We start from the raw sequence: 15,027 nt of genomic DNA on the forward strand, positions 1-15,027 counted from the left end.
ATGGCTAGAGTTGTATTATGATCAATAGTGACAGAGTTCGTCAATTTGCGTATGAAAGTGATAGAAAAAATCTACAAATAAAGTACCTTTATCCCCTATCATAATAACAAGTGCTTAATTTTGCACATATATATGCGCGCTTGCGGGGGTCAAAGACACTACGCGCCACCCACTACCACACTACGAGGATGTTGTTATTGCTATCTATACACACAAATATACAGCCCAAGGCAACCAATAGGAGTTCGCCAGTTTTCCCGCCAGGGTTGATCCAGTTGATTCGACAACCTACCATGAACCCACCACGAACCAACTCGTTCCCTCGGTCGTTCGATGGGTTCGGCTGTTGAAAGTTGTGGTTTGAGGTCGAAGTGGGCAGTGGATATTAGAATGCTGTAGGTTTTGAGCGCTGTCTTTATGCCCTTAGCAGTGCCAGGCAAACTTTTTAAGTGTTCTCATTCGCATAGTGGTGACAAAATAGAAATAGCGGTAAATGTTTTCGTTCACATCTTCCCAAAGGCGGTAAAAGAACCGCAGTGACAAACTCTGTAAAGTGCCTGCCAATGAAGCCACTGCACACATCATGGAAGCAACGCAAGTCGACCACCCGTGCTGCCGTGTCGACACCACCTCGAAAGACTTCAGCATCTCAGATCAAAACGTACGTGAAGGCATGGGGCGTAGTTGCTAGTAGCTTTTCGTCGAGCATTGGCCAAGGTTCTGACTCTGTTGCAGAAGTGGCGGAGCGCATTTTTTGACGTGGGGTGCTTTTTTCGTCGCGACGATAGATTTTTTTGTTACAGCTACTGCTCCACGAGAGCACATGTGACCGGCAGCGGATCGACATGCAGAACGTGTTGTTAGATGTTCTAATTCTAGCATCGAATGAAGTGTAACAAGTCGGAGGAACACATGGGTCGGAAAACAAGCGAGAAACTCTGTTGATTCTGAAAGTAGAGCTAAGCACTTCTCACTTTTTGGCGGACCACTTCTCATTTTCGGCGGACCGCGGTAGGAATTCGGCGTTACCACTTTGCCCGTCGATTTCTACCAGCTTCGGTTATATATGCCTTTAAAAAGAAAGTGAAATTGAACATGAATGCATGTTTGTAATTTACTTTAAAAAATAACGCGTCTTCCCACAAACTTTTTAGCTTGTAACTTAGCTCGCATTTCGACACACACTAAGTATTGAGAGATTTTATGTCCGCCCTTTGGTAGCAAATGGACACTCACCTGTTCACCGTTTAGTATCCCTGCTGTTTCATTTCCTTCTATTCTGCGAAACCTGCTGTATACAACTTTACAACAATGCAACAGTGTGCAGTGCACTCAGCGAGCATCCGCAGACACGAATCATGAATAAAATCTGATAAACTAATGGAAGTGTTGTAATTTGTACAAGATTGAAAAGTGAAAGGACCCACTCCAAAATATTTTGTTAGTACTTGCAAACAAATATGCACCCTTAGGACAGCGAGGTGTAGATGACATAGAAATAATGAATGAAATCGTAACTAGGCTGGCTTCAGAAGCACGAATTGAAGTAGGAGGCAACGCACGAAGGCAACCAGTAGGTATGCTCTCCCAAGCAACGAAGGACCTAATGAAGAAACAACAAAGAATGAAACAGTCCAACTCAAGAGATCAGATAGAATTGGCGGAATTGTCAAAGCTGATCAACAAGGAGAAAATAAAGGATATTTGATATTATAATGTAAGAAAGACTGAGGAAGCAGTAACAAATGGATGCAGCATGGAATCAGTGAGAAGAAAACTTGGCATAGGACAAGCCAAAGTGTATGCACTGAAAGAAAAGTAGGGCAACATCATCAGCAATTTCGAACATATATTGAAAGCAGCAGAAGAATTCTATGCTGACCTGTACAATACCCAGAGCAGCCAGGATACCTCCATTGAAAGTCTTAATGAACAGGTTGCAGAGGTTCCTCCTGCTGGGACTCCCCTTCTCTTTTGTGGGTCTATCAAAGCTCAAGAGAGGCATTGTAATTGTTTAACGGTTGGCACACTGTGTCATACTGATTTGCCGATTTTACACATAATGGCTTACAATCATGTTTGCAATTCTCAATATTGTGAATGCATTTTCCCAAAATAATCATAGTCCTGTTCAGTTTTTTGCTTTCACATATACAGAATAATAATTGCTCATTGTCTTCATCTGCCTCCTGTTCAGCTAGTCTTAAAGGTTGACTGTATAAAGTCAGCCTCCGTCTAACAGGCATTGGAAGTAGGACAATGTTTGAAGCTCTAAATATTTACGAATAGCATTATACACAATTTCAATATTTGGAGTTTGGCTTTCACTAAAAGAGGTAAGTACAAAGAAACTAGTAGCTCTTTTTAGTACAATGCAGACCTTGTCTAATTATTGTGCTATGAGTAAATGCACAGGGAGTGTACGTTACGAGAATTCGTTTCCTTCACTTGTATTCACCTCATATCATCTATTGTGCTGATTTCATAATGACACCACAGCTTCGTGTGAACCAATGACAATAAACAAAATAGTTGGAAAATATTGTTACATCTGGCCCCTGATGCCTGTTCACATTTCAAAGTTCTGCTGATGCAGTTAAATCACACTGATGTGCATTTTTGGTGAATGCTATGTGGCCAAGTGCATAAAAGAAAATAAAGTAAAAGAGTTGGTCTATTCGGCGGAGCACTTTCTAAATTGCACTGGGTTCACTCAGTCTTGAAATGATGTTCATTGTGCTAAATTTAGAAGTTAAACATTTCATAGACATTTAATTCCTATGCATATGTTGCACTTCCAGTAAGCAATACCTGTGATAAGAAGCAGATGTTCAATGTTCTCTTGCATGCCAGCCAACTGTTTGGAATTATTTGTAAATTTTAAAATATTGAGCTGAATTCTACTATTTTACAAATGCTAAATCAAGTTTTGCAAAATATAAGTTCTGTTTGTGAAAACATATTTAAGCTGTTAAAGGATGAACTGGTGTAAGAAATAGTGATCGTACCGATATCGCCTTCTTATAGGCAGTGCAAGATGCCTATGCCTGAAGGTACTTATTTCAAACAAGTTTATTCAGACAAGTTCCTGAAGTAGACAAAATAGAAAACAGCAAAGCCACTGAAAAAGTCTGTGATCTAAAAACAATGTGTTGCTTGTCACTCTCTACTGTTTCAAGCTTGCTGCTGCTATGTCTAAAGTTAAATCATTGTTAGTGAAGTGTGTATGTCTCCTACAAAAGGTGGGTGTGCTCGGAGCACACTTAAATATTTGTTAACCCTGCACCCCCCGCCCCCTTTTTCGTGTCTGCAGGATTTTTAAGAATTTCAAAGTTCACAGATTGGCAGGGATGTGTATCTCGTAATGGAGTGAACTGTACTTGTGTTGAAAAACCTATGCTCAGCCAAAAGTAAAGCTCTTTGTCGCTAGTTGATCATTTCACAAAATAACCGGCATCAGGATCAATAGCTCCTCTAGAGTTCTTGCTGGAGCACAAAAGGTAAGAACAAGTAAACAGTTGCCTGAGGCTGTTATGTCTCAATGTTGCAGGCGCCTGCGCAAGCATGCCACATCAACGCCCTGTCGGGCAGCGCCCCTCGAATCTGGCCTGTCGCCCATCACACCTGCATTGTCATCTGCAGGTTGGTGCACAAGCTTCTGTGCCTGTTTGCTTGTATTGTATGTTGCATGTTCAAGAAGAACATGTTGCTGGGATAGTTGTTGCATGAAAGCAAATTGCTAGCTTTAACACCCGAACTCTTTCCAGTGAGGCTAACTTAGCAGGACTCTTCGAGGAACTATCAGGCATTGCTTGCGATATCATTGACCTTAGTCAGGTTAGAAGAACTGGTGAGGCTTATGCATTGCTCGCTAAAGGCTCATTCCCACTGGCGACTGACAGTGGTCGCGTGACCAAGTTGGTCGCAAATAGTCGCTTTTCGAGAATAGCGACCAGTTTGGGCCGGTCACTCGCTGCATGATTTTTCAGTCGCGCTACCATGGTCACAAAACTGATAAACCAATCAGCGATGCACTGGAAGTGATCTTTCATGTGTCTACATACGGCCTGCTCCCGCGTCGCGGCAAATTCCTCGTAGATTCCGAGAGTTCTCGTTGAGAACGATAATCTCCGGGATTGCGACTTGCGGGTCGCGCTCAGCCGGACTTGCCAGTGTGAACATCTGTCGCCTTTGGTCGCTTTTTGGTCGCAAGTCGCAAATGGTCGCGCGACCTCCTCAAGTTTCCGGTGTGAATGAGCCATAACAGCCACGTCCTCCGCTATAGAGGTCTCCCAGATAGGAAGTTATACGGGGTAGGATTCCTAATACATAAGGACATAGCAGGCAACATTGACGAATTTTACAGCATGAATGAGAGGATAGCAGTAGGTGTAATAAAACTTAATAAGAGGCATAGATTAAAGGTGGTACAAGTCTATGCTCCGACCTCCAATTACGATGATGATGAAGTAGATCAGTTTTATGTAGATGTGGAATTAGCCATGAGAAAAGTGCAAACGCAATATAATGTAGCAATGGGCGACTTCACTGCAAAAGTGCAGAAAAAGCATTGTGGTGAACAAGCAATTGGCAACTATGGTGTTGGTTCTAGAAACACTAGAGGAGAGATGATGGTAGCATTTGTGGAAAGGAATAAGCTACGAATAATGAACACCTTCTTCAGAAAACGTGGCAACAAAAAGTGGACCTGGAAAAGCCCTAATGGTGAAACAAGGAATGAAATCAATTTCGTACTTTCTGCCAATCCCAGCATAGTGCAGGATGTAGAAGTGTTAGGTAGGGTAAAGTGTAGCGATCATAGTCTAGGATTCACCTCAATTTGAAGAGAGAAAGAGTAAAATTGGGGAAGAAGGAACAGGCCAACCTAGATACAGGAAGGGTAAAAGCAGACCAATTCAGGCTGGTATTTGCAAACAAACATGAAGTCTTAGAACAGTGAGATGTAGATGACATAGACGTAATTAATGAAACCGTAACTAGGCTGGCTTCAGAAGCAGCAATTGAAGTGGGAGGCAACACACCAAGGCAACCAGCAGGTTAGCTCTCCCAAGCAACGAAGGACCTAATAATAAAATAACAAAGAATGAAACAGTCCAACTGAAGAGATCAGATAGAATTTGTGGAATTGTCAAAACTGATCAACAAGGAGAAAATAAAGGGTATTCGAAATTATAACTTATGAAAGACTGAGGAAGCAGTAATAAATAGATGCAGCATGGAATCACTGAGAAGAAAACTTGGTATGGGACAAGCCAAGATTTATGCACTGAAAAATAAGCAGGCTACTATCATCAGCAATCTTGCAGGTGTAATAAAAGCAGCGGGAGAATTCTATACTGATCTAGTACAGTACCCAGAGCAGCCACAATACCTCCATTCTAAGTAGTAATGAACAGGTTACAGAGGCTCCCTCTATAACTTGCAACAAAGTTAGAAGGGCCTTAGAAGACATGAGACGAGGAAAGGCAGCAATAGAAGATGGAATAACAGTCTATTTAATTAAATATGGAAGAGACATCATGCTTGAAAAGCTTGCGACCCTTTATACAAAATGTCTCACGACTTCAAAGGTTCCAAAGAACTTGCATAATGCCAGCACTATACTAATCTATAAAAAGGGAGATGTTAAAGAACTGAAAAATTATAGGCCCATTAGCTTACTTCTAGTATTGTATAAAATATTCGCCAAGATAATTTCCAATAGAATGAAGGCAACACTTTAATTCAGTCAACCAAGGAAACAGGCCGGCTTCAGCAAGGGATACTGTACAATAGATCACATCCATGTAATCACTCAGGTTATCGAGAAATCTGCAGAATAGTCAGCCTCTCTACATGGCTTTCATAGATTACGAAAAGCCATTTGAAACAGTAGGGATACCAGCAGTCATAGAGGCATTACATAATCAAGGAGCAGAAGACGCTTAAGTAAATATCTTGGAAAATATCTACAAAGATTCCACAGCTACTCTAATTCTCAACTTAAAAAGTAGGAAGATACCTATAAAGAAAGGGGTCAGACAAGGAGACACAATCTCTCCTATGCTATTCACTTTGTGCTTGGAAGAAGTATCCAAACTATTAAATTGGGACGGCTTAGAAGTAAGGATCAACGGCGAATATCTCGGCAACCTTCGGTTTGCAGGTGACATTGTCCTGTTCAACAACACTGTGGACGAGTTACAACATATGATTGAGGACCTTGACAGAGAGAGTGTAGGAGTGGGGTTGAAGATTAATATGCCAAAAACAAAGGCAATGATCAATAGCCTGGCAAGGGAACAAGAGTTCAGGATCGCCAGTCAGCCTCTAGAGTCTACGAAGGAATACGTTTACCTAGGTCAATTACTAACAGGGGACCCTGATCATGAGAAGGAAATTTGCAGTAGACTAAAATTGGGTTGGCGCACATATGGCAGACATACTCAGATCCTTCCTGGAAGCTCCCCATTATCACTAAAAAGAAAGGTTATCAATCAGCGCTCTCTACTGGTGGTAACATATGGGGCAGAAACTTGGAGACTGACAAAGAAGCTTGAAACAAGTTAAAGACAAAGAGCAATGGAACGAAGAATGATAGGTGGAACGTCAAAAGACAGTAAGAGAGTGGTGGGGATCAGAGAGCAAACGGGCGTAGCGGATAGGGAGCTGGGCAGGTCATGTAATGCATAGGTTAGATGACCGGTGGACCATTAGGGTTGCAGAATGGGTGCCAAGAGAAGGGAAACTCAATCGAGAACGGAAAAAGAGTAGGTGAGATGATGAAATTAAGAAATTCGCAGGCGCAAGTTGGAATCGGTTGGCGCAGCACAGGGGTGTTTGGAGATTGCAGGGAGAGGCCTTCATCCTGCAGTGAACTTAAAGTAGATTGGTGATAATGATGAATATGGCGTGAAAGGGATGACCACAAACCAAGAGACACATACAGTAATGGAACAGGTGCTGTCTAACAACTGCTCATTCCAAACTGAGAGAACAAACATGCAAATGTGCTCACAGGCACGTTATGCGGACAATTCAATCATTATCGTTTATGGCTAGTTCCACATGCGTAACCGACACATTACTGCATTTGACTCCTATGCTGTGATACCAATAGTATTAACACTTTTTCCTCGTCTATGTCTCTTTTTCTCTTTAATGCACTGTTGACACTCTGTTACATTTTTTTTTCATGCTTTTTTGTAGTAACTTTATTGCCAGTTTCATTTATGGTGCTGTTCAAGTCATTACATTATCATTGCTACCACTGCCGATTATCATCAGCCTCTTTTAAGCCCATTTCCTAACAAAGGCCTCTCCCAGAGATGTTGAATTTCGGCTGTCCTGAATCTCCCACCACTTAATTATCTGCAACCTCTTCGCTTCACCCAGCACCCTTCTTGTTTCTCTGAAAGACCACCGGTTGTTGGTGGCACTCATATGGTGAAGCTTTATTTCTTCGTTTTAAATTCACAAGAATACTTTGAACCTGCTTTCATCCCTTAATCATGTTGCTGTCTTTCTCTTTCTTTTGTTTTTTAACACTGTGATCTAATGTATTTTTAGCTCAAGTAGAAGAGGAACACAAAGGGTTAAAACAATCAACATTTTTATGCAATGGGTTCAGAGTTCAAAGCATTTCAATGACAATATCATGCAGACATTGTTTCTCTTTTTGATTGTGACCGTACACCGTATTGTCCCTGTTATTGATTTGTAGCTTGGCACAAGGAGCACTTACTGTATTCAAAAATTTCTTGATGTTGCTGCGGATGCTGTAGTGAAGAGTCTGGCCGAATCAGATTGTGTGCACGATGCTAATGCTGTTGTACATTCTCGAATGTAAGTGAGCACGAGCAATTATTCTGGAACGTACTGTGATACATATATACATAGTGGATGCACTTGCAAAAATTGTCCATATTTTATTTCCTGGCATTTACGTCATATAATACCCCTGTCACATGGCAAATCGAATGTCTTTTCCAACGAATGACATTTGTTGAGGTTAATGTCATTATTGCCACACGCTTTCACATGGTGAAAACTAATGTCTTCTGCCCTTTGCTGCGAGCTTGCAAACGGCCTCATTCAGTCGCGGATGTCGCCTGTTATCCTGTCACCAAGAATTCCTCGGCCTCATGCTGTGGCCCACCGAGTATTCGTAAATAAATAAATGTGATCGTCTCAAAGCTATGTGACTTCATGTACAGGTTATTTTTAAAATAATATATACGATGACAGAAATCATCATAAAAGATGAAGCTGTTTGTAAAGCTACCCAGGTAACAAATTATATTCAGGGCACACAGGACTAGACAATGGAAAACACATAAGAAAGAGAGCTGAAGTTTATGCAAGCATCCAAAGTACACAAGAGGAAATATTCACCAGAGAAGTGGGCATGACATTCGGTCCCACTGGTGAGCGTGGGAGACGTGGCAAGACAGGGAAGACGGCGTCTGACGCACTTGAGTAGCAACCAGTCGAGCTCTAAGTCTGTGGTCACAGCAGGCTCCCACCTGGATGTAGGTGCACCTGATCAAGCCCCTCCCAAAGCCTGTGGTTGGCGAATGGCGTAAGGCCATCAAACCTGGGCAAGGTTGATGTCTTCCGTGTGTCAGCCAAGTTCAGGTCAATGAACCTCAACAGGTCATTTGGCTGCTGGCACCGCACACCAGGTTCAATTCTGTGCTGCCCTCAATGCCAGGAGGCTCTTTAATGTGCACTTTAGGCACTTATTGCACTGACTAAACGTGCCCACTTCTCTGGTGAATGATTCCCCTTGTGTACTTTGGGCGCTTGCATGAACTTCAGCTCTTTCTTGTGTGTTTTTTAATGCGTTAGCATTCTTGGGGTGCTTCATGCACTTTTGGGGGGCTATGTATGTTTGTATCTGTGTATCTAACCATTTTCCTGCTTATCTAGGTCACTGGGTAGTCCGCGGTTAATAGTTGTGCATCAGGCTGCTGTTCTGAGGTAGCAGGGTTCGAAACCAACCATCCGACCAACTAGAGCCACTAAATATGTGTAAATGTGTGCATACGTGCCACTCTTCAAGTAACCTCTTTCACACTGACATGGGTCACTGTAGATGCGGGACTGAGTAGGTACCGCTGTTTGAAGAAACTTTTTTGACGCTGACTTGGGAGCGCTGGGTATGGGCCACTCGGTCTGTGCTGGTCTCCAGTGAACCTATTTGATGCCAACATGTGTCAGTGTCTGTGCGCCAGTAGGTGTGTGCCGATCTTCAATGAACAACTTTGACACCAACTTGGGTAACTCGGTATGGGCAACTGGGAACGTGCTGCTCTACAATGACGAAAAAAATCCCTTAAATTTCTCCAATGCTGCGTGGCATCGAACCCCCATCACAAGGTTTCCTCAAGGACAGCAACCCAATGCATTAGCGGGCTGAGCCAGCAATGCAGTGGGTACACAAGCCACTTTGCCATAAACGCTTATCATCTTGGCTGCCATGTACCAACTTCTTGGCAATGCCACTAGATGGTGCAGCATGTCCAGAATGAAGCGCAAGAGAGGAGCCCGGTTGTCGCAGGGCACCTTTCTCAGCGTTTGCATGCATCGGTGCTCCATGCATTTTGGTCGCCACCCCAGGCTTCGTGGCAGCACCGGTGTTAGAGGGCACCAAATCTTCTTCGGGAAGCATGTAAGACGAGTCCTGCTGCAGTACGTGCTTCATACATAACTTGTTTTGACGGAGGCGATACATAGCGTGTCTATATTGATTCAATGCTAATGCATCACCATCGACAGTCATTGCGTGATGGGTTCTGATACAATTTTTATTCTTTATTTATTGCCCTGCACAATTTTGCAAGCTTGCTTGGGGGGGGGGGGGAGGAAAGATCTCCTTACTGCAGACTCTTTCGCCCGCATTCTTTGAGTTATGTGAAACAGCATGAATCTAAGGAATTATGGACATATTCCTTCTAGCGTAGGACTGTAGAATAAATGTCTGTAATTCCTTACATTCATGCAGTTTCGCATAACTTGAAGAAAGGGGGTGAAAGGGCTGTGTTAAGGTGATCTTTTCTACCTTAGCATAGGTTTACCAGATAAGCTTGTGCAGGTACTTATGTTCATAAAGTGCCTCGTGGGACTGTAAACAGGAACGCAAGCCAATGAGGGGAAATTATGTTTAATTGAAATTAGAAGCAATAAGTGAAATGAAATTCAGTAGATAATTAACTTGCTGCAGGTAGAGATAAAAGTGGCTGAAAAAAAAAGGAAAATTTAGGAAAAAAACTGTTCTTTCGTATTTTTTTTCCAACCAGTATAAAACTTTAACAAAAGAAAAAAAACTGCTTTTCCTCAAAATTCTTCTGTTACAATGCGACTCCTTCTAACGTATCTAAAGGTTTGGTCAAAAGAAGGGGTTTGGAGTGTGCAAAGCACCTGAATCCATCCACGTGGTGGCAACGACTTTGCTTCAACCCACTCTTGAATCCCCTCATCTGTCGCATACTGCAGATTCCCCCTTCTTCTGCGGCATGTGAAAGAAACTGGTCTGAGTTTGGAAATGTGCACACCAAACACGTGTTCTCGAACATGTGTCCAGAAGGCATTGTCTGCTGCACAGCGAAGCATTGACATGTCAAGTAGAAATGAATTGGACAAAGATTAATACAAATGTTGGTCTTGAGGCTTTGATGTAAAATCAATGTATTGGTGTGAAATCGTGTTAAGATTTTGAACCCGGAAGCTCTGCTGGGACTTTAGTGATGCAATAATGTAACAGTTATATTCTTTTCAGTGTTGGAGAAATAAATGTGTCGGGTTTTTCATAGCTCTGTGTGCAATCGTCCTTTATTTTTTATTTTTCATATTTTTTCTGAAAAGAACTTGAAAGAAACCAGTTTTTTTCACGCCCCTCAAAATTTCATGAAGTTTTGCATCTCTAGCCACAGATAGAAGCCATAGGCATATCCTTTCCACTATGTCTGCAGTGCTTTTCCCTATGCTTTTTCCTATGACTTCTCTGGCATCATTCTACGTTTCCTATTATCGTGACTGACGAAAAATTGAGCCCCTCAGATTCCCTTACTCTTCTCCATCACAGGAATTCCTGGTACGTTTGTCATGAAATACACGACAGTAGCGTGAAGTATTGTTGACATTCAAAGGTTCCCTCCTTGTCCTTGCATTGACGTTACTCCCAGACGTCACTTGTTCAAATGGATCAATCTTTCTATAAACACTGCAGCATCCAGAGCAGCGGAAGGTGAAGGCCCCCTGGACCTCAGTCAATGGGGCCTTCCAGCCGAGGTGGTGGCTGGTTATGCCCGCAGGGGTGTCCAGTGCATGTTTCCCTGGCAGCTCAAGTGTCTGCGCACAGGAAATGTGCTTGCTGGTGCTGGAAACCTTGTCTACTCTGCTCCGACAAGTGCTGGTAAAGGCATTCTTGTCACCTTGAGGTTCTGAGGACTACTTTTATTAATGCAATAGCATTGTTAGAGTACTTCATGCACTTTCCGGGGACAAATATCTATGTTTGTATCTAACCATTTTCCGACCTACCTGGGCCACTGGGTAGTCTGTGGTCAAATGGGTAGCGCATCCGGCTGCTGTGCTGAGGTAACAGGGTCCATAGCCGACCATCAGACCTTCTTGGGTCACTAAGTTGTGGCAATTGGTACATATGTGCTGCTATTCAACGAACTTGCTGATGTGGGCCGCTGTAGATGCTAGAGTATAGCAGGAGCCTCTGTTCGAACGAACTCTTTGACGCTCACTTGGAGCCCCGGGTATGTGCCTAGTCGGTCTGAGCTTGTCTTCAATGAACCTCTTTGATGCCGACCTGGGTCACTGGGTAGCTGCCAGCAGGTGTGTGCTGCTCAACGAATGTGTTTGGAGCCAACTATGATGACTGCGTACGTGCCACTGGGAATGATCCCCTAAATTTCTCCGATGCTGCGTGAAATTGAACCGGCGTCACTGGGGTTCCTCAAGGACAGCAGCCCGATGCATTAACAGGCTGTGCCACAAATGCACTGCGTATGTGCCACTTTTCAATAAACGCCTTTCACGCCAATGCTTTAGCGAGCTGTGACAAGAATGCATTGCGTATCTGCTTCTCTCAAATGAACCTGACGCCAACTGGGGTCACCGAGTATCTGCCACTGAGTGTGTGGCAAGCACGAGCATAATTTTCAGCGTTTGCAGGCAGTGGTGCACTGCGTTCATACTTCTCAGCAGTGCCACTAGATGGCGCAGCGTGTCCCGAAAGAAATTGCAAAAGAGGAGCCCAGTTGCCACTTGCTGCATTGCCGCGGCATTCACTTCGGGGCTGTGCACAGGCTTTGTGGCAGCAGTGCTAAATAGTGCCAAGTGTTCTTATGGAAGTACAAAAGAGGAATCTCCCTGCTGTACATATCTCGTACATTACTTGTTTTGAGGGTGGCAATATGTTGTGTTGCTACATTGATTCAATGCTAAATGCATTACCATCTACAATCATCTTGAGATGGGCTCCACCGAATTTTTTGTATGGCCCAGGTTTTGACCAAAGCGTCGAGGAAAGAAATGTGCTTCAGCTGTAGCACAGTGCCTCTCACCAGGTTTGGGCTTGGCAAATATAAGTGCTTTGCATAAATCATATGCTGATGATCTCACTGCATGCTCAATATGTGAGCACTGAAGTGCCGACATATTTTTTGCCCCACCTGGCACCAATGGTTGTTTGTGTGAGATTTCAGCACAGTTTGGTGGCACATGGTTTTGAGGTTTCACTGTTACAGAAACAGTGTGTTGTCATTGTTTGCTAAGCATCTAGGCTCAAGAGTGATCCTGAACATTATGTGAGCCATTCTGATGTTGAAGTAATAAGGAATTTATTAGTAGTAATAATCACCAATGAAAGCAGTGAGCACAACTATGATTCAGTGTCGTGCTACTGAGTGTCCATTCTGGAGGATTATAAAATTTTCCAACCAAGAGTGTGGCTGTGGCAATTCTGAAATGATACACATGTTTGACCATTCCGTAATGTGGCTCTCAGTGCCACAAGCTATTAAACGTCTGTGATCAGTCCTAAAGTAACTTTGCAGCAGTTAGATAAAATTTGATGGGTGCCTTTGCAGCAGTTTTGTTCCCTTCCGCCAAGCTTTCTCTTTCTTTAAATACATTTAAGAATGTGAATAAATCAACTGTCATGCTGGGCTTAATGGCTATAGCTTTCGGCTGTTGATCAGGAGGTCATGTGTCCATTTCTCAGCTGCATCAGCTGCATTCTGACGACGGTGGCAAGCAAAAGTGTTTCTATACCACACTCGGGGTTTGCAAAAATGTTGCAAAAGCCGGGTGTCTTCATGATTGAAAAAAAGGTTTGCTGAGACTTTATATAACAAACTAACTACAAAAGGGTACTGACATTTCGCCACCTAGGCAGGTGGCATCCTCATTATAGACTCATGCAAATGAAGGGAGGTCCAGTCAAAGGTTTGCATTTTAGACCATTACAATCGTTGGCACATTGACACATTGTCGTGCTTTCCTTTCTTTCTTTCTTTCTTTCTTTCTTTCTTTCTTTCTTTCTTTCTTTCTTTCTTTCTTTCTTCTTTCTTTCTTTTTTGTGGGCATTCTTATTTTTTGTTTTTGAAAAAAAAGACCACAGGAAGCCTAGGTAGCTTTAAAGACTGTTATCAATTTTCCTGACATCCTTCACAAGTTTTGTAAGTACAGTTAAGTTAAAGTTAGCTAATTAAACTTAATTACATAATTGCATGGAATGAAACTATCTCATCACTAGCATAATCAATGGCCATCAAAATATAGTGGGCCTATTCCTGTAAATCCCTTAATTACTTTTTCGTTCTTGGATACATTTGATTGGGACAACTGGTGTTTATCTTAGGTTCTATAATGAAAAGAGCAGAAGAAAGAGGAGCACCATCCCTTCTGCGTGTCTTTCATCCCATCTTTCTACGCTGCTTGAAGCCAGTTAGCATTTGTGTTGTGATGTTCAGAAAGAATACATTGGGGCTTCTTTTCGAGGGAAGTCTTTCCCAGTCGGCTCGTATAATGCAGGACAAAGCAGATGAACTGCTTTGAACTGTGCTGGCTGTGTGGGGCTTCAGTGCCTTCCCCTTCTCTTTGCACTCAGGCAAGACGCTGGTGGCCGAAATTTTGATGCTGAAGCGCATCCTCGAAACAAGGACCAAGGCCCTCCTCGTGCTCCCATTCGTGTCGCTTGCCCGTGAGAAGGAGCTAGTGCTGGCCGTAAGTGTTCATCACCTGTTTACTTGAAAGTCTGGATGACTTGACCAAGTCATTTACGCGACGTATTGCCAGAAATAAATATCACCACACTGGAACACTAGCTAGACAGAACATGCTCAGGGATGTCCTATCTACCTGACATTTTTATACTCCATTCTTGGCACCTCTAATGTGTTATATGTATGACCAGCTTTGTTGTTAAACTGTTAAGATGTCTCACTCCCGTTAAGGCATAATTTTGTTCCAGTACAATAGCTGGTGTTAAAAGTACACCAGAGTTACCCTCACCAATTCCTTTGTCTGCCCACTGTTTTTATTGTTAGCCTGGTGAGCTGTTGCCAATAGAGGTCTGAGTTTTTTTGTGGCAGCAAATATATGGACACATCAGGTACATTTCTGTCGTCGCTGTGAGGTTCCGTATAAAGTCCAAGGGCGATAAACTTGTCGCTGTGTGCCGTATGTTGTATGTGCGAGTGAAAGCGGGCAAGCGTGAGCCGGTGATGACGGCTCAGTCTCCCGGACGCAAAAGTGGGGAGGAAGTGCGCTGTCTTCTGTCAAGCGCATGGCTCTGGACGGAGCGGAGAAAGGGGGGACGCACTCTACTCTGGTGGCTGCTGCGCAGCTTCTTGCACATGCCCTGGATGCGCTATCTTGAAAGCCATCTGCGACGGAGACAAAGTCCGCCACACGCTGTGTTTTCGCGGCTTCGTTCGCATTGATGCGAGATGCAGCACAGAGGTCAATTGGCTCGCTTCTGGTGCCACGCTTCCTTACTCCAGCGTT

General features: G+C 43.3%; 1 protein-coding gene across 1 annotated transcript in view; it reads left to right on the forward strand.

Moving 5' to 3' along the window:
* The first annotated feature begins 294 nt into the window (after positions 1-294).
* The window catches only part of PolQ (DNA polymerase theta), a 206,752-nt gene continuing 192,019 nt past the window's right edge, over positions 295-15,027 (forward strand). The window contains exons 1-4 of the mRNA XM_075700430.1: positions 295-661; positions 3,551-3,642; positions 11,231-11,416; positions 14,129-14,244. Of these exons, the coding sequence (XP_075556545.1) occupies positions 564-661; positions 3,551-3,642; positions 11,231-11,416; positions 14,129-14,244 (492 nt within the window). The 5' untranslated portion in view covers positions 295-563. The remainder of the gene's footprint in view (positions 662-3,550; positions 3,643-11,230; positions 11,417-14,128; positions 14,245-15,027) is intronic.

The sequence above is a fragment of the Dermacentor variabilis genome, chromosome 7 (genome assembly GCF_050947875.1).
Source record: "Dermacentor variabilis isolate Ectoservices chromosome 7, ASM5094787v1, whole genome shotgun sequence".
Classification (NCBI taxonomy): Eukaryota; Metazoa; Arthropoda; class Arachnida; order Ixodida; family Ixodidae; genus Dermacentor; species Dermacentor variabilis.